This window comes from Oxyura jamaicensis, chromosome 12 (genome assembly GCF_011077185.1).
Source record: "Oxyura jamaicensis isolate SHBP4307 breed ruddy duck chromosome 12, BPBGC_Ojam_1.0, whole genome shotgun sequence".
NCBI classification, from domain to species: Eukaryota; Metazoa; Chordata; class Aves; order Anseriformes; family Anatidae; genus Oxyura; species Oxyura jamaicensis.
This window is the reverse complement of record NC_048904.1, coordinates 16,966,217-16,993,019: the sequence shown is the minus strand read 5'-3', so window position 1 is coordinate 16,993,019 and position 26,803 is coordinate 16,966,217. Positions and strand designations below refer to the sequence as shown.

At 43.0% G+C, this 26,803-nt stretch overlaps 1 protein-coding gene across 1 annotated transcript in view; it reads right to left on the bottom strand.

Annotated features, from left to right (window-relative positions):
• Window positions 1-4,450: 4,450 nt before the first annotated feature.
• LOC118173537 overlaps window positions 4,451-26,803 on the bottom strand; it is a 34,040-nt gene continuing 11,687 nt past the window's right edge. Inside the window, exons 5-11 of the mRNA XM_035338238.1 lie at window positions 23,467-23,703; window positions 22,010-22,087; window positions 20,537-20,753; window positions 15,804-16,012; window positions 15,211-15,283; window positions 10,914-11,031; window positions 4,451-5,099 (exon numbers count right to left, since the gene is read on the bottom strand). Of these exons, the coding sequence (XP_035194129.1) occupies window positions 4,904-5,099; window positions 10,914-11,031; window positions 15,211-15,283; window positions 15,804-16,012; window positions 20,537-20,753; window positions 22,010-22,087; window positions 23,467-23,703 (1,128 nt within the window). The 3' untranslated portion in view covers window positions 4,451-4,903. The remainder of the gene's footprint in view (window positions 5,100-10,913; window positions 11,032-15,210; window positions 15,284-15,803; window positions 16,013-20,536; window positions 20,754-22,009; window positions 22,088-23,466; window positions 23,704-26,803) is intronic.

The following is a 26,803-nucleotide window of genomic DNA, read 5'->3' as shown; positions in this document are numbered from 1 at the left end:
TATTTCCAGGCAGCACACGTGTACTGCCAATATGTTCTGCTTGGTCCCGCTCCACTCTTCTTCTGCCCGTGCGTGATGGGGTGACAATAGCAGCACTGGCAGGAGAGCAAGAGGAAGGGGTCAGGCAGGTGGGGAAGGGAGGGCTCTGGAGTGCCAGGAAGGAGGCACTGAATGGAGAAAGGAAGCTGGGCAGGCAGAAGTCCAGCAGCAAACACTCACCGTGATTTGAGAGTTTTGAAGAATTTCAACCTGTTCTGGTGAAAAAGCAAATGCTGCAAGGCTGCTTCTCTGAGGATGGGCATGCATGCTGTTTCCCTGCTTCAAAGAGTTAAAACAGAGTGGAAATTAATACATAGTGAGATTTATAAGCACAGTACAAAACACATATGGCATTAGGCAAGGCTGGGAGAGGTATCTAGCTTTTCTTTTTTTTTTTTTTTTTTCCCTTAGCTCCTTGTGTTTCCCCTCCCAACCACAGTCTAACTCTTGAAGGTCACAAACCTATTGTTCCCAGGTGCTACCTCTCCTTTCTGCTCCTCTTTTGTTGGCAGCAAAGGCAGCAGAAGCCTCCCAGTACTTCTTGCTTGCTTTAAGGGAGAGAAAGGCAATACCTTTCTACCTTGCTAGCTGAAGGTGAGCAGGAATTAGCAAGAAAATTTTCCTCTATGGGAACTGTTGATTTCTTTAAGACAGTGTTCCAGAAGGGGCTTTGCTGGACTTCCAGCAAAATGTTGGCATGGTTCCTAGGAAGAACTGGGGGACTCCCAGTGCCAAATGGGCAATGTGCTGGGGAGGGGGCCAGGTGCCAGCACAAGGAAGCCCTGGCAGATGGATGGACATCCTCAGCTGGGCATTTCAGATTTTGGGCCACCCAGACCACAAGGATGTGTATCCCCATGGCATCTGGAAGGCGCAGATTCCTCCACATGCAACAGAGAGCCCCGAGAGCTGCATCTAACATCTCACAGGTTCCTCTCCCTCTCTGCACCGGAAATTTGAGTGGTCCCCCTGCATTCACTCCAGTTATGTGCTGAAACAGATAAGTAAAATGCACCTGTATGAAACACGTTACTGACCTGCTGCCCTTGGCTTTGCGTGCACACATGCTTGAGACACCCGTCTCCCAGATGTCCTTCAACATGTGAAATGTATTTGTGTGTGCTTCAGGGTTGTGGTGGGGGCTGCGATCGGCAGGTGTGCCAGGTCACTGGTCCTGGGTCACCAAAAGTCACGTGCAACACCTATATGCCATCAGAGGTGTCACCTTAACACATTTCTTTCAGGGCAACCAGTGATGGATGGATGAGCTAAACATACAAAATCCCCCCTTTTTCCTTGCAGAGGCCACAACAACATTCTGTCCCACTTCCATGTCAAGCTTAAGTCTGCGTTTTTAACTATACATTGAGGAGACTGTTTTAAAAAAAAATCTAATATTATGCTTTAGAATAGAGAATTTACATAAGTAAATAATTATTTTTAAACCCAAGATTTAGGCAGCTTTAGTATTCCACATTATGCTAATGTTTGACAATTACTAAGTGTGGGTATCAGCCAGCATTTTTTTTTTAAGTTTAATTTAAAGCAATTTGACATGGAAAGGTTATTACTTTAGTTGCCAATAAAAGCTGTTCTTTTAACATAAGTGTACACCAAGCCCTAGGGTATGTGACTATTATCTTTTCTGCAATTATGTGGTGTTCTACATAAATGTTAAAAAAAAAAAAAAAAAAAAAAAAAAAAAAAACTTCGAAATATCAAAAGTACGAACTTCGCTCCAGCAGGAAAGTTGAGCAGCAGCTGCGGGAAGCCCGGCTCCTGCCGACACAACGCAGGTTGAGGTTTCCTCCTAGAGGTGCCGCCGGGAACGGCGCTGCCCAGCGCGGCTCCGCCACCGGCGGGGCTGAGAGCCCGGCTCCTGCCCTCGCTCACTGCTGGCGGTGCCATTTCACATCCTTACCTGCCAGCATCCCCCGCGGAGATGCCTTCTGTCACAAGGGGTTTGGTGGTTTACCCCTCTTTTCTCCAGGGTTTCAGTGCAAAGAGGGGAAACGGGGGTTTTCTTGCCGTCTGCCTTGAACACAGATTTTCTTTATAAGGGGAAATTGTGGCTCCCGCTCGCCGTGGGGCTGTGTTGGCAGAAGACACCCCATGGCCAGGGCAGCGAGCCTCCCCCTCTGCGGGTGCTGCAATCCTGCACCCGGCACACAGCACGGCACGGATGGATCACAGCTTGGATGGGAAGCTTGGTCCTGCCAGACAGAAGCACCACAGCACCATCACCACTGCCTTTGAATGGAAACCAGCTTTCCCACCCCAGAAATTACATGTGAGATCACGAGGAGCCACGATGCCATTGTTGGAAACCCTGTATGGCATGGGTGCAGAAAAGAGGTGGGTGCCCATCCTGAGCATCATGCAGGCCAGCCCAGCACATGTGAGAGATGTACATCCCTCCTGACTCTTGCTCTCCTCCAGGATTCATTCCTTTGGCCGACCAGAGGATGCCGTGCAAACCTAAAGCACTGTCTGGTGTTCGCCCATCGCCCTGGGGACTTGGCACCGTGGGCTGTTTCATCCTGAGCCCATCCTGTACCACAGGGCGACAGCCGATGAGCACAGTGAGCAACTGCCGAGACCTGGCCTCTCCCCCCAGCCCCACTGGGGCAACGAGGGGCAGAGCCAGGGCTGGCATGGATGTGGGGCAGTGTCCCCAGATAGGGTCCAAGTCCCACATCAGCCTGCATGGAGATAAACTCACCTCGCTCGCCCTTCAAAGGCAGAGCCTGGGGTTAAACAGATTGACTTGAGACAAGCTCTAGTCCAAACAGTGAGGGTTGCTTAGTTAAGAGATCACTTTGATATATATATATTTTTTTTATTATTTTTTTTTTTAAGTCTGAGTTAGTTTTTTTTTCTGTCTGGGTCTTGTTTTTAAAGTTAATTTGGAGCTTGAAAAAGTCACAGCATGACCCTTACCGACTGCAAATCTTCCCAAAAACACCCGGCACCAGGGCAACAGACTCCAGCTTCCCACAGCACCCTGCCAGTGCCTTTCGGTGCTAACCTGCAACCATCCCAGACAGGGAAAGGGAATTCAACCCCAGCAGCCGGCACAGCCCTTTGTCTTTCTACTGAGAAAGCCAGAACATTGGTTAGTTACAGTGCCAACTGTAGTTCGTGTTTCAAATTAGCTAAAGTTTGTTATTTTACACTTTAGGTAGGAGCTGCAACAAACTGCTCACCAGCAGTCCAAGCGATAGTATACAAGCCCCTCTAGGATCCCTTGGAAGAGCTCCTGATGAGTTCACCAATGTTTGCACATTAACCTCTGGGTGAAAAGCCAGCCAGAGGGATGTGAGAACTGCACCAAGCCCTCCAGAGCATGACACAAAATGATGCAAGTGTGGGAGCTAAGAGAGGAAAGGTTGTGTGAGCCCAGAAAAATAATAAAACATTTAAATCCTTAATTGTTTTTCTTGAAGATTTATCCAAAATTGAGCTCTCCTTAAGCTTGTGAGTTTGCAGAGCATTGTCAATAAATTAGATCATTCACACAAGGCAGGGATTTCAAGCCAAAAAGTTCTAGCCGTGAGTCGCTTAACAGCAACACTCCCCAGAAAAACGACTCGAGATGAAACATGAGATATGTATTAATTATCAATGGTCTAATAGAAAATTTAATGAAGACAAGTATCTTCTTGCACTTTATCCACGATAACGATGATAGTACGTCAGCGAGATGCATACCTTACAATGTGGCAGTGAATGTCAAGTCTGAAGCCATTATAGCAATTCACCACAATAATGGCTAGCCAATGTATGGACTTGTAGCACTTAATCAAAGTAATGACATTCATCCACAATTATTTATGTTATGGTAACAAAGAGCTGCCAAATGCAAAACAAATGACATGAGGATTTGCAAGTGAATTCCTTCCCGTAAATTCTCCTAAGGTTATGCTTAAAGGCCCTCAGGATGGAAGTCTGTATAAATTCACAGCGTTATCACCAGTGTTGTTATTGTGCCACATTTTATTGCCTATAAGCCATGAACCCAGTGGTCTTGCCGAGATGAGCTCTTCAGCCAGCATGACTGTTTCAGTACTGCTGGAACTGGCCCTGATTTACACCCAGGAATTTTGTTCAGAATTTTACAGGGGGAAAAATAATTTTGAAGACCTTTGCTTACATCTGCCTATCAAGCAAAACATAGAGCCAGTTGTATTAACACTTACACACGCATTTAAAGTATATGAGCAACCCCCCAGTTACCAAAGGTCTTTGGATTAGAGCCATTATAGTTGCCAGCCATGATTCTCCATTAAACGTACTGCTTTTCTTTTAGGGGCATTCATGTGGGTGTTTGTATAAAAACACTGTCAAAAACTAAGAACACCAGTAAATATAAAATGGCAACATTCAGGTTCAAATGCAATGAACTGATTTATTTTTTTTAACACTACATCCAACTGTTTTTTCACCATTCACAGATGTCACTGGAACAACTTGAATACAAAAAATAGCCTAAGAACAATAAACTGCGCAGATCAGCTAATATTGATTGCTTTAAAAATACCCACTGTTAAACTAAGTAATAGCCGAATCTCTCTGCAGTAAATGTGCCTTTATGTGATTAAATGCTAATATAACAGAAACATGATAGCATAGTGGAAAACATGAAAATGGTGAAAATTAAGTTGTTGGGTTTTGTGTGTATGTGTGGTTTTTTGTTTGTTTTCCTCATTATATGAGTCTCCAAAGCAACACCCCAAAGATGAAAACAAGCATTTCATATTAGCTGGCTACTTATCTACAGAGGCCCAAGCTGGGACTACCCCAATCTCTGTTACTTACTCTGCAAAGTGAACCGTGCTCCTGAGAAGGGAGGCTGGAGGACCCCTCACCACAGACTCTGCCCCCCCTCGATGACCAGGTTGTGGCCCGTCATGTAGTCGGAGGCTTCAGAGGCCAAAAAGACGATGGCGGCCTGCAGGTCCGTCCCCCGAGCCAGCCTTCCCGCGGGGATGTCTGCCAGCCAGCGCTGCACCAGCGGCTGCAGGGCCTCCGAGCGGATGAGCGCCGTGTCCACAATGCCCCTGCAAAAAGCACACGCGGCACGGGTTAGAGGATGGGTTTGACCAAGAGAAAAGGCAGAGCTCATGTTCGAGGTGTTAAATCAGAAGGAAAATTATGAAGTAGTGTGAAGGAGAGCCACAAGCTGTGCCTCCTGTGCATCGACTGAAAGTCATCATGCAAACTTCGGTGGCACTTCTTACCTATTGTCTTTCACAACTGCTGGGCAAGCCTAGAGGATTTATTTTAAAATGAGAATACACACCCACTGTCCTCTTGCCTAATAATGTTACCCTCTAACTTTCAGGTTACTCATCATAATCTCCAGATTGCATTTTCCTATAGAAAACAAGCATGGCATTGGAAACAGAAGTGCCTCGAGTCAGGTCTGTTGCTCCTTTTGGGAACGGCTGTCCTTTTCCTGATTTCTCTTTTCACGGCATAATGTTGCACAGCATGTTTGTATACAGCCCAGAAACTGAAACAGCCCGACTTTCCATACGTTTCCAAAAAACAAAAGCCAGCACCTTTCCCAGCCCCAAACTCTTTCCACACAAAAAAGGAGAGACACAGCACAGAGCAATTCCCCTTAAACAAATACCCCGACAAAGCACAACGCATTTACCTGTCCTGCCTGCCTTACATTAATAAGTGACTACACCATTTATTAAAACTCTCCTAAGTTCATTTTCTCCAGGTGCCCTAAAAATGAGTGATGCTCCGGAAAGCACAATGCAGGGCGAACATTTGGCTGGCTTTTATGACTTTAACTGCGACTGATTTGTCACACTCCTCCTTAACAACATATTTGTATTTTGTGAAATGTATAATTTTTTCAGCCCCTGAACAAATATATTTACATAACTGTGTCTAACGAGAAATTACATTTAACTTCTCAGAAATGACAATAACTAAAACCTGAACTGCCAATTCCACTTCATTAGTGTGGTAGAAATGCATTCCAAATGTTAATAAAAATTCCAACATGCTGATAAATTAGCGCTTCTAAGGAGCATGTGACACCTTGGTTAACATATTCAACCTCAATTATATTTCTCTTCAGCACCCTGTTATCTGGAACCTTTGCTGGCAATCAGAGGTGCTGTTTTTCAGCGGCCAATTTTCTAGATAATGTAGCTTATCAACACTGTGGGTAAACTTGCCAATGAAATCAGGCTGCACTGAACCACACACACGCTAATTGCATCTCTTTTTTATGCATATTTACAGACTGTCACTTCAAAGAAATCAGTGGCCCATTGAGGCAGCCAGTTAGCTGGAAGAATTGCCTCTTGCAAATGAAAATTAGCAAACAAGCTAGTGATAAATATGAAATGAACAAAGTATAAAAATACCCGTTTTGTTCTGAAACTTCATTGGCATCCCAATTTATACTTCCAAGGAAATAATTTTTTGAGACACACTGGATTCTGGGTATGAGATTTACCTTTTGTTTTAAATGAAGTCTGAAATCTTCTATTTACTCTGTTACAAAGTGGAACTAATTCAGACTTTCCCCCAAACGTTTCTGTTTTCACTAATCGGGCAGGATTTAAATATGAGCTTTATTTTTTATTATAATTGTCAATAAACACCAGAGCAGTTCAGAAACACTGAGCAACACAGCTTGGTTAAGCTCTGGCAGTGTAATAAAATCAAACACATTCCAGTATAGGGCTGCAGATAGTTCACTTATTTCCCCTAAGCACACTTCCAGGTCTCCCCCCTCGCTCACCCAAACTCCTCGAGTACTGCTTTTCTTCAGAGAGAAACATGCTTTCAGCAGCAGATGTGGAATATGTTGCACTCCTTTCCCTTACGTGCCTCTCTCTATGCTTACAAAATCATCAGCATAATCATTCTGGCTTTACACTATCAGAGATCAGAACAAAATCCTTATGTTTTTTATTATTTATATATATATATATTTTAATTTATTAATATTCTTAAAAAGGGATGCAGATTGGGAAATACGATGAACATTCTTCCCAGCACAACAGATTTCACTAAAAAGAGGGTATTTTTCAATGTTTGGGGAAACCATCCTTGGTCTCATTGCCGCAACCTGAAAATCACAGGATTGCACCTCCTGTTTGACCTTTCCTTACATTGACTTTAAGCAGCAAAAGTTTTGATGCATAACAAAACTTCATTACAAATTTTTGTTACATAAAGGAGAAAAAAATATAGCACAAAACTTAAAGTTGCAAACACACATACTGATGGCACTATAAATATTAGGCATGTCATTGATACTACACATCTTCTGGGAAAGCTTTGGTGCCAAGTTGGGCAATTTAATGTTGTCGAACCCTTTTAGGCAGATTTTAGTTGGCTTCTAACCAGTTCCAGCAAAGACAACTGCCAATGCATTAATTCCCTACCTCATCTCGTATGCAGTGCTGAGCCTATCAGTACTTTCTGTTGCATGTCAATGTAATATCAAACTGCTGGTTCCTTAACATTAGACATGAGCATCAATATTTCATTATTGACACACAGGACAATTTGAGACGGTAAGAAAAAAAAAAAAAAAAAAAGGAAAGGAAAAAGAAAAAGAAAAAGAAACAATTGCCTAAAACATTTCCACTTCGAGAGACGCATTAGGAAAAATATCACTTACCAGATACTTAACTGGAATTGTTACGTGCGTTCAATCCCCAAATGAGAGCAAAAAAAGATTCCATCTGTGTGTAACTTGATTTCTTTCAGATGAGTTATTAATTTGAATGAGTTAAGTACACTCCACTTAATCAGGAAGTGTTTAATCAAGAGATCCACTTAATTGGGACATCTCCCAAGGAATTAGATTTAAGTCCAAAGATACTTACCAGCAAGGACTGCTGCTTAATGGGGATGGTAATGCTGCTTAATTGGGACACCTTGAGGTGATGCTGGGGTGCTAGTTCTCCTGCCTTTCCTTCCCATGATGGGGAGGACCCCAAACCCGGGGTGATCCTGCCCTACCTGCTCTCTGACCCCCAGCTAAAAGCATTCAGTTCAGACAACGGCCACTGATTCAGCACAGTGGCTGCAAAATGAGGTGTTCCAATGCTGTACAAGCCAAAAATCCAAGGTCTTCAAAAGTCCCCTGCACCATCACACCCAACTCATACAAAATGTCTGCAGGGACTGGGAAGGGGACTAAAGCACACACTGTGGGCAGCTGGACACGTCGCCTGTCAGTGCTGTAAAGCTCCCTGTTCACCCTCAGGTCCCCTCTGTGGCCCAGCCTCCATGTCCCTTTTGATAAGAGTCCAGCACTTTTATTTTGTGTGGCACCAGCTCTGCAACAAGCTACAGGGCAACTGCAATAGATGGTGGCAGAAAGGCTGAGCACAGAGATGCTTGCACCACCTGAAGCAATGAAGCAACCAAAGCATCCGAGGAGTCTCAGCCTCTTTCTCCTTGTGGACTTGAGACTTGCCTGGCCAGCAAGAGAAGGCTGGATCTTTGATTTTATAAATGCTATAAATTATGCCAAGGACTCTGCCGTAACATTTTATGCATTGATAACTTTTATGCATTGGTCTGCATAAGTTTTATGCACTCATTAAGAAATTAAGTTGATAAAAAGTGACCAGATAGGAAGAAGAAAAAGGGCCAAAAGGTTTGCAGGGTGAAATAATGTTTAAGGCCAGCCTGGAGTGTTTGGAGTTTCAGACAGAGGTACGCTGGGAATGCCTTTAAAGCATTAAAGGAACTGAGTGTAGGAAGAACAAGAAACTTAAGGGCACAGCTACTTATTTTGTTTCTCCAGGGATTATCCAGGGTACCATCATGCTCTCTGTCTACCTCTTGTGTGCCTCGTAGCCCTCAAAATGCTACACACTAAACTGGACATCCACTTTCAGAACGACTTGTGCAGCAGGGACATTTTTCAAGCCAGCAAAGTACTTCAGCATCCTTAACAGATGCACTGATGAATTGAGGCTGTTGCTGGGTGTCGAGTACAATGCTCAAGTGACCTGAAGATGCCACTGTGCCAGAGACAGAGGCACGACAACAGGTCTGGTGGGGTCCACGGGCCTGAGGATGGGTGCAAACCTGCGCTGAAATGCAGATTCTTGCCTCATATAGGCAGAAGCACCTGCAGATTTTGTGTTTGGTGAGGAGGATTTGAGTGATACGAACCATGCTGAATCATGACCCAGAGCTACCTGGGCAGCTGGACAGGAGGGGCACAACCAAAGCTTTGAAGCAATGGGAGGAAAATGCTGCTGGGGGTTTGAGAGCATTTCAGTGCAGGTCCCCAGCTGTGCAGGAGAGAACTGCTGTGTGCTGAGCAGGGGACCTTAACCACAGCAGAAAACTTTGTCCTTTGTGTGCTGTTCCTGGCTATTGCAATGCAAAGAAAAATCCCACTTCCTATTACAGGATTTTGACCTCAGAGCAAGAGTTTAAGACAGGTACAGATGGTCAAAATGCAACCTCATTTTGGCTTAAAAAGCAGAGAAAGAGAAGTGAGACTGTTTTTTCCCCATGCACTGACAACTGCCTCCAAAAAACATAACTTCTTCAAATACAAGTGTAGGTTTCCAATTTATACAAAGCAATGAGTTTTGATCATTTGGCAGATACTTTTTAAATTTATGTAAACCCCTTAAAAATGGGTAATTCCTCCTCTAAGAGCCTTCTCACTCATGATCACAGTGAATATGAAATACTATCCCATCTCTGTTGGTAAAGATTACCTGTGCATTTGCAGGCACAGTTTCTGCCAGGTCCTGCTGGGCTTCCCTAATTCCGTTCATCTCCCCTGACTCCTAAAAGCCAGTGTAAATTCACCAGACCCAGTTGTGAGAACACTATTGCAGAGCTGTTAGCATTGGCATGGGGAAAATCCTATTATGAAGTAAGACGCTGTTTAAAGAATCCATGGATCACATACAGTGAAGGCTGGAATCACTGCTATAATTAGTAATAAATAATCATAAGGAAGACAGCTAGCACAGGGAAGGAGAGAGCAAACCGACAGTAAAAACACAGGCACTTGCCATGGAGCTCTGTGATTTTTTTTTATTCCACTTTATGGATTAAAATATGTAATTTGTTTTTCCTAATTTGACGTACATTATATCTTCATTATTACAATTTAACTCCTGGGTTAAAATCCTGCCCTTCTTACTTACTCTGATTGACTTCAATGGTCTACAGAATTTGACCGCTTCCAATTAGCGCCATCCACTTGGGTTTCTGCTTAGCGCTATCATGCACTGTTAATTGTTTAATAAAATGACTGTGTTGGGCATGTGTGTGAGAATCAGGGAGAGAAAAAGTGGCAAGAAAACTTTGCTCTGGGAATAAATACCATAAAATAAAGCATGCAGCTTTAAGCCTCCAAAAATGAGGAAAACGTAATTTGTAATAAATATATTTACAAAATTACACCTGGCCTCCTGCGACTGTCAGAGCTCAACGCTATCTCAATTACAGCACTACAATGTGGCTTTTTAAGTGCCTATGTATTTGTCTCAAGTAAAAAGGGGAAAGAAGTATTGTCTATTAAGTGTCAAAAGCCTTTTCTTTAACCGCAGAAGGCTTGGACAGACTAAGGAAATATTTCATCTGGAAGAGAAACGCTAAAAACTACCCTTCACGTTATTGGAAAACCTATTATCAAATGCTAAAACCTCTTCTTAAATCCCTGAGTATACACAGCAACAGAGCAGGCTTGGTTCTAAGTATTTAAACCTTTGTTAAGGAAAAGACAACATAAAAAGGGATGCAATCCACCTGCTAATTAGAAACTTTATTTTCCAAGATACTGCTCATTTGAGCTTTTTAGAACATTTCATTCTCTTTGTACTTTCAAAATGAGACTACATTTTACTTACGGGGAAATGCAGTTGACTTTTACTCCTCTGTCAATCCATTCAGTTCCTAACGTCTGTGTTAATTTTACGACCCCAGCTTTCGAGGCGTTGTACGCCAACTGCTTCTGTGGGTGCGGAACTGGAAGGGAGTCAGAAATAGGAAAATATTTATTCTCCACAATTTAATACGTGCGGGGAAGTTTAAGCACTACACTACTTCCCTGCATTGAGATGAACTATTTGCTGTTTTCCCTGACACTAAGCAGGGAGCAACAACAATTTAGCCACACCAAAAAACTCTAAATTTCTATTTGGCCACCTTGCATTTTTGCCTCAGCAGCTGGGGTACTGGAAGAAACAGAGAAAAAGGAAAAAAAAAGAAAAAAAGAGAAAAAAAATAACCACTTTAAATGTTCCCTATCTGGGCAAAGCTAAAAGCAAGATATTAAACATACATATGCAAGTATTGGACTATTTCCAAGAAAGATAAATAATCATAAATAATAATACATAACATTGCATTGTTATATTATAACGTAGCATATATAATATTCTTATATTATACACAAAGGTATATTTTATGTAAAATATCCATACTTTGTAATACTAATATAAAATAATGCAATATAATAGGTATGCATAATAGATTTTATGTAACATACTATATTATATATAGCTTCCTGGAACAAATTATTCTCAATTTTTAAGTTATCCATAGTCTGAAGCAAACACATCACGTTATCTAATCAGTGTTTGTGTGGATGTGAGCCCAGGTGCGTCCCAAAAATTCCAAACACCCACCACTTTCAAAATCTGAAGCTTTTGAAAATGTTTCAGAGATGTCACATGTCAGTCACAGAGGGAAAATGATCGGCTTGCTAATTACAATGTGCAGGCTTGCTAGCGCTGCGTGCTCGGGTGGCTCTGCCCCTCCGCGAGCTCTCACGCTTGCAGTGCTCCCAGGAAAGCTACTTAAGGGCAAATCCCTGGTGGGTGTAAAGTGCCTTAAACCCACCAGAGTCAACCCGAATCAGCCCGGCTTTTGGGATTTACACCCACACAACATCTCTCTCTGGACTTTTCTCTGACCTGGGTGCAGTCATGATATCTTTAAGCAAATTTGGTGCAAAGCATTGATCCATAATTAGCACCATGTTGGTATCAGACATCAATAAGGCACTTCTTGGAGGGACAGTGGGGAAAAAAACAGTGCTGAACACCAGAAACTACAAAATGAGCAGTTTTAGCTTGGGAGGGTGTGTGGCACTGCACCCTGGCTGACACTGCCCCCGTAAGGCATAGCAGTTGGCATTGGATTGGTCCCAACCTGTGAAGTTAAACTGGTGTATCACTTCTGGACCACCATCGTCTGTGTCATCCCAATACATCCACAATTGCTCTTGCTGCCTGAGACTATTGTTTTCAAGCGTGTCAATTTGAAGGGTATAAAGAAGATAGTACCAAAGTGAGCTCTCAAAGTCCAAGCTCTGAAAGAGTGAAGAGCCCTGCTGTAAGTTACTGAGCATGTGAATAAGCACCCTGGCCTTGAACATAGACATCTGTGAATAGATGTGAAGAACATACAAGACTGGGGCAACAATATATATATGTGTATACATATATATATATATATATGTATGTATACATATATATACATATACATACATATATATATATATAAATATATATATACATATATATTTTCTGCATGTACTGAAAGTTTGCTCCAAATCAGGCCTTTTTAGAATTAAGCTGCAAAGAGTACTTCACACCCTGGCCCCCTCTGCCAGCATTTACCCGGTACTGATTTTTTGTTCCATACCAAACAATTCCCATTTTTACCAGCAGAGCCGTGTTGCCCTCTGCCTGTGCCTGCTGCCCCACAGACACAGTGCTCCATGGGGGCTCTCGAACAGGAATGAAACCTAATTTCTTGATTAATTGCTGTGCATCAGCTCCAAGTTAGGTACAACTTTGGTAGTTAACCTCACAACCTCCCAATAGCAGTTTTTTGCTAAACTTTCCAAACATGTCTGTCTGTGATAAATCATTTGGTGTTTGTTAGAGGACATGGGTTTTGGCACCTGCTTTGCACCTCCTTCCTATGTGGGTGAGAGCAGCATGTTGCTGGGAGGTGTCAGAATCCGCTTTCTGACACAGGGTGGCTGCTCAGTCAGGGGTTTTAAGAGTTTCTCCATGTCACTGCTTTTGTCTTTGTAGAAATAGCTAAGGAAGGTAACCAAGAAGATGAAATATCCCCTTCTGGAGATTCTTGGCTCAGGTTATAAGAGCTCAAGTACCACCACCTTACTGAGCCCCTGCACCTCCTCCTTCTCCCTTCCCCAAGCTGCTTTTTTGGGTGCTCTCTTGAAGACCAGCAAATCTTCAACCCTCCAAAGCCATGCAAAACAGCTTGTGAGAAAGCCATTCCTCCAGCAGTGACACCAAATAAAAATAAATAAATACAAAAGTTTGTAAGGCCTGCATGAAGGGAGGACACTCACTTGTGTTTCACATGGAGGCGACAGGAGGAAAGCAGATAAAAATGCTGCAAACATCAGCTGCATTACATTTTAAACACCTGACACAATGTTTTTGCGACCTTGTTCGGTGCATAAGGCTTCTAGCCTGACCTTGAAGCAGCAGTGTAATGTTAATGAGAGGTGCACACAGAGAGAACAGACCACTTACTAGAGATATTCGCTGTAAAAATTAGAGAGCACGGTTACACCTGTACAAATGGCAGAGCCGCAGCAGCCTCGTCACTGCTGCTGAAGCATACGTCTGGAATAATTCCAGTCAAATACCAGAATCAAAATGCACATATGCAAAATGTATGCAGCCTATCTTCAATTAATTAAAACTGATTCTAAGCAGTGTATCTGGAAAAAAATCACAAACAAAAACCTCCCTATCCTGCTAAGACTCTCCTTATTTTCCTCTATCTCTCAGGAAGGACTCAACCTACAAAAAAAAAAAAAAAAAAAAAAAATATCCCCTAACTATTTCTAGAAACATTTCATACTATGCCAGTTGGCCAACATACTTAAATAACCAACCAACCAACATATTTATTTAACATTCAGCAGATGGACATGATATGAACATCGTGGTTTTCAGTTGTAGTTTTATAACTACTAGATTTTTTCCATGCCAAGATTCAAACAGGTTCAGAAGGTAAACACACCCCTTCGTCTCTTAACTTCTGGCCTACCCATGTCCACACACACTAACTTTCAGCGATAAGTAAATGGAATTTGCAAAGTCCCTTCCAGAAGGCTCTAAGGGTTGCACTTCATAGGGGTATGAAGTTTAAGCTTTGCAATCTTTTCAAAACTACTTTTGTTTGGGAGGTTTTGTTACTCTACAAAACTGGGGCGAAGGGATGGTGCCTGTGCTTAAGCATAAGTAAAACAGCTGCTAAAGACACTTGAAAAAAAAATTAACAACAACATTATAAATGCATTTTTCAAGAAACATTTAAAGTTACTATGCAATAAACCGAACAGAATGTCACAGAATGTCAAACTGGGCACAGTAAAAATAAATGTTATTCCCAAGGAAAATAAAAAGACTGCATATTTATGTAACATTCAGCAGATGGACATGATATTAATACAGGGGTTTTCAGTTGTACTTTTATAGCTACTAGATTTTCTTGCCTAACTTGGCAGCCCAAGGCACCATTTGATTTTTGGATTTGGACAATACTGCAACAGATGTCCAGACCAATAAAATAAATTCCTAAAGGGCTATGCTTAATTTGTGTAATTGATCAATTTTTGTTACATGGGCCTCAGTTCACCAGCATGTAACTGCCTTCCAGATTAGCTCAGCAGTAGGGATTTCATTCCATATGTTACAATGGTTTATTGGCGCTTTTGACGACACTGCTGATTCAGCAGCGTCGGTGGAGACACCTGTTGGCAACAATAATGAAATATAACCACAGGTACCAGGGTGAAGAGCAGCACAAAAGTTTTTGGGTGGCTTGTAAACAACGCTGGGGCACTGATTCCCACACCCAAACGTGTTTTCCCAAAATTACTGGGGAGGGCAAGAGCATCTGTCCCATGCCATCAGTGCATCAGGCTCAGAGGTGACTCCGCCTCTTCTATAAAAAGTAATAAGTGCTCTAAAACATAGAGGACAGATAAATGTTGAAAAATGATATCAATAAAAATTTTGTAGTACATTTCCTCTAATACAAAATGTCAGTGATTTACTCCTTCCCAATACAGGTTTAATTGATTCAAATAGCATCGGTAGTAATTAAAATATGGATTCTGAAGCACAACTGTTAGCTCTCATCACTCACCTATTAAACTTGCCATAGATGCTGTGTTAATTATCTTCCCATATCCTTGATTCAGCATAATGCGGCCTGCAGCCTGTGACAGAAATTAAAGGAAAGACCAGTGACCCTTTTTGTGATTGTGCTAATAATGACATGATAATAAATTAGTCTTCACTTTTCAGAAGAGTTTATGTGCTAACACTTTTTTTTAAGCACTTGATATAAAAAATTGGTATAAAAATGGCTGATGCAGGAAAAATCCCATTGCCATTTCAGACCCTCCTTGCTTTTGGCAATATTTAAAAAAAAAAAATCACTGATGTTAGCAATGTCCCCCCAAAGCCTTCTGCTTTTTCAGGAAATGTCAAATAATCACCCTTCAAAAATGCCTGAGCTTGGACAGCTACTAAGTTACCAGCTGCTTTTGAAAATATTGACCAAGTCTTTAATTGTCATAAAACGAATCTCTCAGTAACCCCATGGAAACCAAGATCAATTTTATTGTGATAATTATTAAAAATAAAAATATATTTTTAAAAAGTGTCACTCATTAAAGTAAATATGAAAAACATTGCCCTCTTGCAAAACAAACCTGTACAGCATTTCATACTCACTTGGCAGCACAAAAATAATCCTCGTAAATTAACATTAAAAGTTTTGTCCCATTCTTCTAGTGAAGTATCTTCACTTGCAGAGTTCATATTGATCCCAGCATTGTTGCATGCAATGTCAACTGTACCCCATCGAGCCACAATCGTATCAACAAACCTTTGCACATCCTTGGGTTTGCTTACATCTGCTGCAAGGGCAATGCTTTTAATCCCTGGATTAAAATAAGGGTGATGAAGTCAGTATGGGAATTCAGTAAGAAAATAATATATTTTTGAACATTTATTAAATCATGTAGATGTGCATGTGTAATAAATATATATATGCATGATATATATGTGCCACCTTGATTCACTGCTCCACAAACTGGATCAAATTGTGTGTTATTGCAATATATGTATATATTTTTTAAGTTGCTAACTGGTGCGAGGTTTGCTTGTTGGTAGCTCACATAAAACTGAGGTGTGAAAGCAGAGTTTGACACTCCAGCAGGACGAAGCTTTGAACACTGCACCATCTTCTGTCCAAACACTCAACTGCAGCTTCCCAGAGCGTGAGCAATTCCAGAGGTTCGCGGGTGCTGGGATCTGTAAAGAGCATCCCTCACTGATGGCTGGCAACAGCTCCAAAACAAGAAAAGCAAAGTATTCCTTCATTTGCTCAAATGCAGATGTTTTATTTTTTTATTTTTTTTTTATGCCAGACATCAAATACCACAGGAAGCAAACTAATTTTTCCCCAAAGTGCTCTCAAGATGAAGTAAAAAAACCAAGCCGGTTTTAGGCAGGAGCTACCTGGGAATAGCTGCAGGTGCATGGGTATGGTGGTCATGGCGCCTGGCCTTATTTGCTGCAAATCACACTGCCAGAGTAACACAAACATTCAAAAGTGAAAACAGTTCCTGGATCAGAAATATGCAAAAGTTGTGCTTTTTTTCCTAGAAGGATACAGATGTTGACTATTGTTCTGGTGCTGATTTGTAATTAGCTTCATTTAATTTAATATCAAAATGATCTTTAAATGCCCTTATTAATAAGGAACCAAGTGTACCAAGGCACCTGAAGCCACTGGGATTACACCCAACCTGAAAGTCAAACAAGGCTACACCTGTAAGTGCTGTGGTGAACTTTAGAAGGAGGGGGCAGCCGCTGGGGCTGGACCTTGGGTGAGCAGTCTGCAAGCAAACAGAGCATGGCACAGAATGTTCTCCACTGGACTGGACAAAGGTTGTGTGGACAAAGGGAGAGGAAAAGAATGGTTTTTATTACAGAGGGGAAGGGCTGGCTCACCATATGCAGTGCTGATTGTGACTATTTGATTGATACCATACCCATAGCCCAGCCTCTGAGCTGTATCTAAACTCCCAAGTGACACTTCACCTGGCACTGACCTTGTGAGCACACTCAGAAACCTGGTTCCAAAGGACCAGGGATGCTGCTGCACCATCCACTTGCACAGTCAGGGTGGAAGTGGATGCACCTCCTCAAAAAACACCCTTAAACCTTTCCTAGGAGAACAGAAGGCTCCCAAATGAAGCCTTGAAATGGAGACTTCTGGAAAAGCAAGGCAAAGCAATACAAGCCCTCTGCAAATCTCCCCTCGCTTTCCATGGAGGAGAAAAGGGCAGACCCAGAAGGCAGCCACCTACGAAAATGAATGCATGTTCTGCCACAAAACAAGCCCTCTTGTTTTATCACAGGATTTATGCTAAATATGCGGAAAGAATAAGAATAGCCAGACAGCCCCCACTGCTCCTTCTAATTGTTATTGAGACATGCAACATACTCGGATCTTCTGCAATCTTTCTTATTCAATTTACAGACAAAATGGGTGCAAGCGTGTAACTAATGGTAACAGAATGAGGATCTTCACCTGCCCTCCAACTCTCACCCCATTTGTAGCGTCATCGTATATGATAGTTCATAAAAACAGGACAAAAGGTGCCACATGTGAGTGTCTAGAGAAGAAGCAGTGAAGGCACGCTCACTTCAAAACAGAGTCCCACACTTGACCTTAATCAATTCAGCTGATATCTCTGCACTCCGAGAGAGGGAAAATAAGTCCCCTTCTCTCTGCTGTCCCCCCAGGCCATCTGTTAAAATAAAATAATTAAATAAATAAACTACGGGAAAATAGCTTTAAATTGGTAGAACTAACCAGAAGTAAGAAACGCAAGGCAGGACCCTGCTGCTACTTGCATGACAGTACCCGTATACCTCTTCAGGCTTCAGTTTGGTTTTGTGATGCTGGAGGAGGTAGTGCTGGAAAGAAAGGGGCAGGAGAGGCGCCCCATGGGTCAGTGCTGGAGAGGCACCAGTGTGCTGAATCTCTCCAAGCTGCCCCTCTGGAGGGGACGTGTTCCTAGCCCCACTGCCATGGGGCTCCGTCTGTGTTCTCTCGCTATAAATGGAAGTAAAACATTGCATATATACAAGAAGATCAGAAGTGACACTGTGGGGAAGGCATTTGCATAGTTTACAGTGAAAATGCACATTTTAAAAATCCCATCAGACTAATTCTTCCCTTAAGGTAGAGGCAGTCATTCCCCCTGAAGACAGACGGGTATGTAGTGGAAGGTAACCCTTAGGATTTTTTGGTTACGTTTCATCATTTTTGGTTCTTCTGTCAGGATCCATTAGCAACTGTTGAAAAAGGTTTTCACTCAGGATGTAAAAACAAAGACCCCTGTAGCCAAGGGAGATAATCCCGAGCTGTCTAACAAAACTAAAATTGAGATCACAGGGTTTCTGATGTTTAAAACCCATCATGAAGTGATGGCACCTTCCCAGAAGACAGCAAAGGGCTCCTTGGTATAAGGAGCAAAGTGGGTTTAAGAAAACTAAGTAAAATGTTTTGAAGAAGTATCAGTACGGGAATGACTTAGGGCACTGTGTTTCCAACTTGGAGTAAGAGATCCACAACCAGAGAGGGGGGAAAAAATCACAGCTCCTTTGTGCTTATTATAGCAGGAAAAATATGTATTAATACTATTGCTTTAATTTACTCATGTGAATTTTCTGAGAGTAAAGCTAGCTGAACCTTTTTGTCAAAATTTATTTCCAACAGAGTATGTTACTTCTTTGAAGCCAAAATGTTTCATGGAAACATATTGATTTCAACAGAAGTTTTCAAGGGAAAGCTTTGAGGTCCAGGCTAGACTCTCTAGTTACCTCTGGAGAGAAAGAGATTGAAAATCTGACCTTTTCAAATCCTTTCCAAAAATGGGCATTTGGATATAATTCCCTTTCACAAAAGCATTACAAAGTTTGGGTTTTGTTCCAACAATGAATGACAATAAATTTGAAACCTCAAAAACTGTCATGAGATGGAATAGATGTGCCCTGAACAGCTGCACTGGTCAAGTCGACAAAATATTTGACCTCGAAGGATAAAGATGTGTAAAGACTGAGAAGTGAAATTTTCTTTACTTTGGACTGCAATAATATTTGCAATGCCTCATGACCCCTCTGACTGCATTTTGTAACCCCACCACCACCACAAGCCTTCTTTGGGCTTGCAACCCACCAGCGAAGGAGCAGAGAGATAGGACAGCCACTGAAGGATGGATGATCAAACTCCTACTGAAAACACCCTGGAGAAAAGTTAAGTTCATTTTCAAACAGACCACTGGCTGCCAAATTCTCATGGCTCTATCAAGTATCCCATTTCTTTCTGAATAGTTCTACTTGATATGCAGGATCTAACTGTAAAAAAATATCCAAAAGGCAAGTTAAGTTGTAGGGCACAGCTATTGTGTGCCAAGACCATATGGCTTCAGTGCATAAGAAAATGAAAAGCTTCAGGGAAGGAGGTACCGGATGACTCAAGAATTTGTAATGGGAGCTGGAGACTCTTTATTCTGGGCCATTATTAGGGATCAGACCTGCAATCAGAGCTTTAACCACGGTACTGATACTCAGTGTAACATGTCTTATGCTAACCAGAGCTGGCAGTGTACAGAGTGGGACTTTTTGTTTAAAATGTTCTCTGCAGAGGCTCAGGATGGTACAAAACCAGGAATGAACCATTCCTTGCCTCTTCCCCAGGGAGCTGTTAGAGGTAGAACGATGGAAATGCAGATGAAATACACCAGCAGGGGCTGGTTCTGCTGGAGAATATGGTTTCCGATGGTGCAAACACACTTTGCACAAATATGTTTCAGTTTATGAGATGTTTTGCATTGGCTAGAGCAGAGTGGAGACTGCAGGATTGAGCAGGCAGATCATCCGGTGGTGATCAGTCCCTTCCTGAAACCAGAGTGGACACAAATTCTGGTGTCTGCATCCATATGGGACTATGAACATTTCCTCGGTAAAGCTCCATCCTTAGAGGCAATGAAGTACTGAACTTTGAAGAAGGTTTGGTTGTAATATCACAAAAGGAATTATAAAATGAGTAACACTTCCTTTCTTTTCTCATTAAAATTATATTTCCAGTTTTCCTTCTCCTCTTTACAATTGCAGTTTAGCGTGACTCTAGGGGGGAATTCAATTTTATGTTACTTTTTGTGTTTTTACTGCTAAAATAGAAGTGGCTTGCAGAGGATTTTACCTCTTATTTGGGATTTTAGTTATTATGTCTACTAGTATTTTGTTCCTATATCTGACCCCATACGCATGTTTAAAAGAACTATAGACAGGTTTTCAAAAAGGACTGCCTCAGTTTGAGGGCACACTAAGAGGCTAATGCTGACAGTAACTTTATCCTGTTCTTCCACGGTGGTTAGGCTCGTGCTTACCTTTGAGGCTGAGCTCATGTGCCACTGCTTGTGCCTTCTCAAGGACCAGGTCCACAACAGCTACTTTGGCACCAGCTTCCCCCAGTGCATGAGCAAAGGCTCTCCCAATTCCCTGCCCTCCGCCGGTGACATAGGCCACCTTGTCATCCAGACGCAGCCGGTCAAGGATGCGGCGCTTGTTATAACCCCAGAAGATGTCGTCCTGCACCACTTCTTTCTAAAACAAAGACAGATACACATTTCACAGCAAGGTGCAAAGCTCAGTAGCAGAACAGCTGTGACAGGCTCTGCCTGCAAGGATGAGGTGGGAGCATGCACAGGGATCCATGTCTTCTTGACCTATTATTTAATTCAAAAACACAGCTAATTCAAGCCGAAAAGCATCCTTATCCCCACTAATATTAATCTGAACAGGAGCACTACAATGCTAGGCAATTGAGCAGGAGGACCCTGGTCTGGGGAGATGCACCGACCACTCCATGTACACGAGAGTAGGGCGCAGTACTTCCTGACCTGGCTTCCCATGGGAGATGGGTGAGGTACGACCTCTCAGAAGATAACCCATTAAGTCTTCCAGCTATTTCACCCACAGGGCCAAATCCTGCCCTCAGATTCAGCTGGCTCCGTAATGAAGGAGGCTAAGACAAGTTTCCAAAGGCAGGATTTGGCTCAAGTGGAGCGCAGTCAAAATATCTTCACAAGGCTGGTGCGCAAATAAAGATATCGGCCAATAACTTAAACCAAGCTGTCATCTGATCAGCTGCCATACATCATTTCCCCCTGACTGGAATTAAAATGGAAAATACAAGATGTTTAAAATATTGGATTTGAAATGCCAGGAATTACCAGTGGATGTAGATTTGGGAGCACTCAAACTGCAAAACAATCAAGACATTTGAGTCTGGCTTTACAGAACTGGGCCGTTACAATTCCAGGTGGGAGTTTCATTAGCGCTGATGATGCCCACTACATACAACAGAGTTCCTACAGAAAAGATAAAAACACCATCTTTCCCACAGGAGAGGCTAAATCTAAGGCCATGAAAATAGAGCATAGGAGGGCATCATGTGCTGCCTTTGGACAAAAAAAAAATCTACTTCAGAAACACCACATTGCCTTCTGTCAGCCCCAGCTGCATCTGCCTGCACTCCCCTGCAAGGGGAAGGACCAGAGAGCAGCAGGCACAGGCACCAGGCAAGCAGCACACACGGTTAGCACAGCATCAGAGTGGCTGCCCCAACAGACTTTGCTAGGAATAGGTGTTCCATAGCTTTAGTGTAGCCCTGCACTAGTGCTGCTCACCCCTGTCATGCCCTAAGCTAGTAACTCTGTGCTGCATGGCACCAGAGGCATGGCAGAGCATGAGTTTGGGCCCTCACCACCAAAACCCGAACTTGGTTTTCTACTTCATTGTCATCTGCAGAGCCAATTTTTTTTTTTTTCCAGAGATATTCACAGAGAACAAATACACACCTTTGTTTCTATCACTGCATCTGGAGGTGCAGGGCTCCTTCGAATGATGCTCAGTCCATTTTGCACAGGTAAAATTATCTGCAAACATAACGCGCACACACAGTTCTCAACTGCTTTGTACTTCACCCAAATTCCACCGATGTTAAGGAGAGACCTTCCGTCCTCAGGCCACGGTAGTTTTTCTCCTGCTCCTATTCTTTAGCTGAAATTCCTTCCAACCCAAATATGTCAGACATCCATATTTGCTCACATTCTTCTTCCAAATTCCTGGCTTCCACAAATGCCAGGAAAAAAATGCAATTTTGTCTCTCCAATTTCTAAATCAGTGCCAGCTGCTGAGGTTTCTGGGTTTCCACTGCCTAGCTAATGCTGTCAGGCAGATATTCTAGTCTCATTCTTGGAGCTCAGCAAACCATAACAGCTACACCTTGGTGTTCCTTAGCACCCTCTGGAACATCTTTCCCGCACCTATAGGTGAATTTCAGTGAGTTTTGTCACCTGCTTCTGATACCATTATCACACTTCAGTGAAAGATTCACTCAGCTGGAGGTTCAATGCCAATGTCAAACCATTAAAATATTAGATACGGAAACAATGGGCTATTTACATGCATTAAATAGCTGACAGTAATATTCAGGGCATGGAAAGTCATTGTCAGTGTTTCCCTCTTCTACCAAAAAAAAAAAAAAAAAAAAAAAAAAAAAAAAGTTACTCTTGGTACTGACACCTGTGTTGGGGATAGTGTAAATGGAGGAGCACAGGAGGTGCCTCCAGAGGCTGTCTGACCTGCAAATGGACAAGGACCTCGAGCCTATGAGGCACATAGCAAAATCCCCCAGGCACAAGCCCCAAGACCCTGTGCCACACCCTAAGAGGGCGGTAGCAGACCTCAGCTGTTCCAGTGTGGGACTGGCCCAGTGGCACAGGCAGGCAGGGATTCGGCCATCCTTGCTGGCTCCCTCCCAGCCACAGCAGACCTTCTGCCAGCCCAACGCAGCTGAGACACGAGAGCAAGCTTTGCAGGCAAAGCCTTATCTAACTGTCAGATTTCATCTTGAAAACCACAGCATATTGTTTATGCATCCTCCTACAAGAACTCTGTCTCCTGCTGGAGTAGGACTTTGTTGACTCTTGTTGTGCTGGTGGTGCCCTACAGCCCCCAAAGGCTTTACAGCAGTGGCGGTTCCTCAGTTGTGCCGTAGAGCTGATTATTCACACCTAAGTGCTCCACTTTTATCTCGCCTTTAACACCGTTGATGATGTAGACAGAGAGTAGGGACCTTTGCTGAACATAGAAGCTCACATAGAGAGATCAAGTAAGGTGAATTATAATACAGCTTGAGTTCTTTTTAGGTCCCTTGGATAATAGCACCAACAAAAGAAACATTTTGAAGAGCGCGTTGCACAACCCATAGATACAGGAGCACAGGTACCTTAACCCATTGCATTGCACTAACCTGCTCAACACGAGGATCTGAATTAATCACTGTATTTAATTTTCTGACAGCTAGTACATTTTCCTCAGATATGTTCTCCAGGTAGACTTGTCCTTTCATGAGTGTATTCTCTACACAGAGCACTCCATCCATTCTCAGCAAGTGGTTATCCATGACAAAGCTGTAGTAGTTAACAGCACTCCTTTGATCAGCATCAATAAAGACCATATCAAAGTGCTCATCCTCAGCATGTAATGCCTGGGAAAAAATGATATTGGAGAAAACACTAATTATTTACCTGTAGTTTGAAAGCCCTGCCATTAAAATGTCCTTTATATAAGAACTCAAATCAGTCGAACCCTGCTCTTTTAAAATAACATGGCTAGAATTACTTTTGGAGATGTTGAGAGTTTTCCATGCTTCGCAAACAATTCTTCGGCAACCCTGGTGCCCAAACCTCTGAACCTCTCAGAGACAATCAGGATACAAAAGAGGACTGCTCATCACAGCTTGCGGTGCTGGGAGGCACGGCAGCAACACCTGCACATCCAGAGTCAAAGGGGATGGAGCCATCAAGGCAAGGGAGAGACTCACATCAAACCCTGAGGCAGCCGAACTGCTGCAATGAGCTCTCTCTTCTCAAAGGAGTAACTATCAACAAACCAAAGAGTGGCAATTGTAACCGCCTTTGGGGAAAAGAGGCAGAAGGCAGATCCTGGGAACTGCAGACTGGCAAGTCCCACTTCAGTAGCAGGCGAATGGTTGAAATCCCAATTAATAATAGAATTATAAAGCACATAAAAGAACGGGTCACGATAGAGATAAAGCAGCACAGCTCCTGTGAAGGAAAATTATGTTTCTTTAATCTAAAAAAAAAATGCTTTGGATGGCTCAGCAAGAGCGGATAAAAGAGAACTGGCTGCTATCATCTAATTGGATTTTCAGAAATGTGGCACACCTTCCCTCCAAGCAGGCTGCTGATGATAATGTATAAAAGTGTTGATGGATGACCAGATGGGAGCCTTTACAGCCTTCTCCTGTGGCAGTTAATGCACTCGCTGCCCAAGAGGCTGCTATGGAATATTTCAGATTCCATCTGGGACTATTTAACTGCATCTGTGTGCGTTGCAATGAAACAACGGCTCATCCACCTATCTCAGGCAAGCATAAATGCTTTCAAGTCTTGGCATTTCAAGTGAAAAGAGAAACAATTATGTTTTCCAGAACTCACTGTTTCTACCACAACTTTTAACAGCACTTCTTGCGTCCAGATTTCCCTTTTGTGTTTGGAGACATTGTGCACAATGAGTGATGAGCGATCCCCTGAGATGTATGAGAGAAAGCATCAATAACAAATGGCAACGGAATGTATGAAAAACTAATTTGCTTTCAGGAGTGAGGTTGATGGCTCCCAAACAGAGATTTCAGGAGCCTTTCTGAAGCAGAGAGCACATCAGTCAGATGAGGAAATAGCAGGAATTGGATCAGTCAAGCTGTGAGTTATTCTATTGTACAAACAGGTGTCATTGTGGGCTTGCTGGTTGTTAAGAAATTAAAGCCTGCCTGAGATCCTGGATAGGCATTCTTAACTGCAGATGCTTGATAGCACAGAAGCTCTGCCAAAAGCATTCATGAGTCCATATTTAGGACATTTTTTGCTGCAACAGTATGTTGAAAGAATGCCTTAAGGCCATATATACGCTGGTTTATAATAAATGTAGCGAAAGCTGGGACACCTGATTTCCTAGGATTCATCTTTTCATCTCATAACCGGTAAGAACATTTTGCCCCGGTTCCCTCTGGGGCTGTGCTGGCAGAAAGCAGCAGGAACATTTTTGCTGCTGGGGAAGAGCATCTTATACCAAGTTGCTGCAATTTGCCCACTCTGCCCCATGTAGCTACTTCAGGAAGGGTCAGAAGATGGATGCAAGGAGGAGGAGTCCGTCAGGAAGAGAGATTAAAGGTCTTGTTCTCCAGAGAGAAAAGCCAAAGCCAAATCCAAGCAATTACCATGACTTATCACTACCTTCTGACTTGTAACCTTCCTGGGCGGAGGAGATAGGGGGCAGATATTCAGAAGCAGATGTGGCCATCTCCGAACATATGTTACTAGTACTCTGTGGTACAGCTCCCTAATGAAAAAGAATCTCGCTTTTATGCATCAACTTCATTAGGTCCATATGGAGTTGTGCAGCTCTTTGGATATTATTAGTTGGACTTCTCGTTTCAGCCCTGTTTCCATACCACCTACCTGCTGACAGCTTATCTCCTTCTTATCTAACTTCTGATACACACAAAGCTTGCAGCTTCCCAGCTTTCACCCAGGGGGGTGCCTGTGCTCTGTGTGCACCCAGCACGAGCCTGTGCTGTCCTTGCACTGCCCATGTGTCTGGAAGGCTTTTTTCTTTGGCCAGTCCATCAAGTTAGGAATGGCCAGCCACAAGGGTCACTTGGGCACTTTTCATTCCTCTGGGTCAAGCCCTTCGAAGGCTCCTACCCAGCTTACCTCCTTTGTGCTTTGCAAAGCTTCACAAGACATTGCTAGGAGCTGTGATAGTCTGGGTGTGGGCTTTAGGTGCCTAAATGTAGGCAAATAGGTCCATTTTAGCTCTCCACTGATCCTATTTCATACCCCGTAGTTGCATACAGAAAAGTCAGATGCCTTAGGGGTAGATGAAGCAGCACTAGGCACCTATAAGGAATTCCTGAATCACTCCCTTGGAGTCCATACTGCCATCATTCGAGCTTCTTGTTTCCACAGGAGGCATACCTCATTGCCTGCACCCTCCGCTGCACCAAGGAAAAGAGTGAAAAAAAAGGGAAGAAGCCGCCCTACCGACAGCTCTGGCTGCAGAGCTCAGCACTGGAAACATCAGCAGAGATGATCAGAGAGCAGGAGAGCTCACTGCCATACCTCTCAAAAGCAGATGAGGGGGTTTACGAGGGACTGGCCACCCTCTTCGTCCCGTGTGACTGAGCAGACTGGGCCTGGCCCTACCTGGGACCTCATAGCACGTTAGAGATGCCTGTCCTTTGCTAGGAGAGAGGCAGAGCCCAAAGGTCTCCAACTGTGAGGAGAGCTGAGATCCAGAAGGAAATAATCTGCCTGCAAAATATCCTGCTGAAACTAATTTCCTGAATGTTTACAGTGCAGTCCCTGCTCCTTGCTACAGAGGCATCATAGGCAGTAACAGATGGCAATGAGAAGTTCTTAACGCAGAGCAAACTTGGCTAAAATTAATGCTTTTCCTTGCAGTGAGTCATTAACATCCTTTTTGGTTGGAAAAAAAAGCAACAACAACAACAAAACAACCTTGTAGCACTGTGTTGCATGGCAGAGATGCCCCAAAAGCAAGCA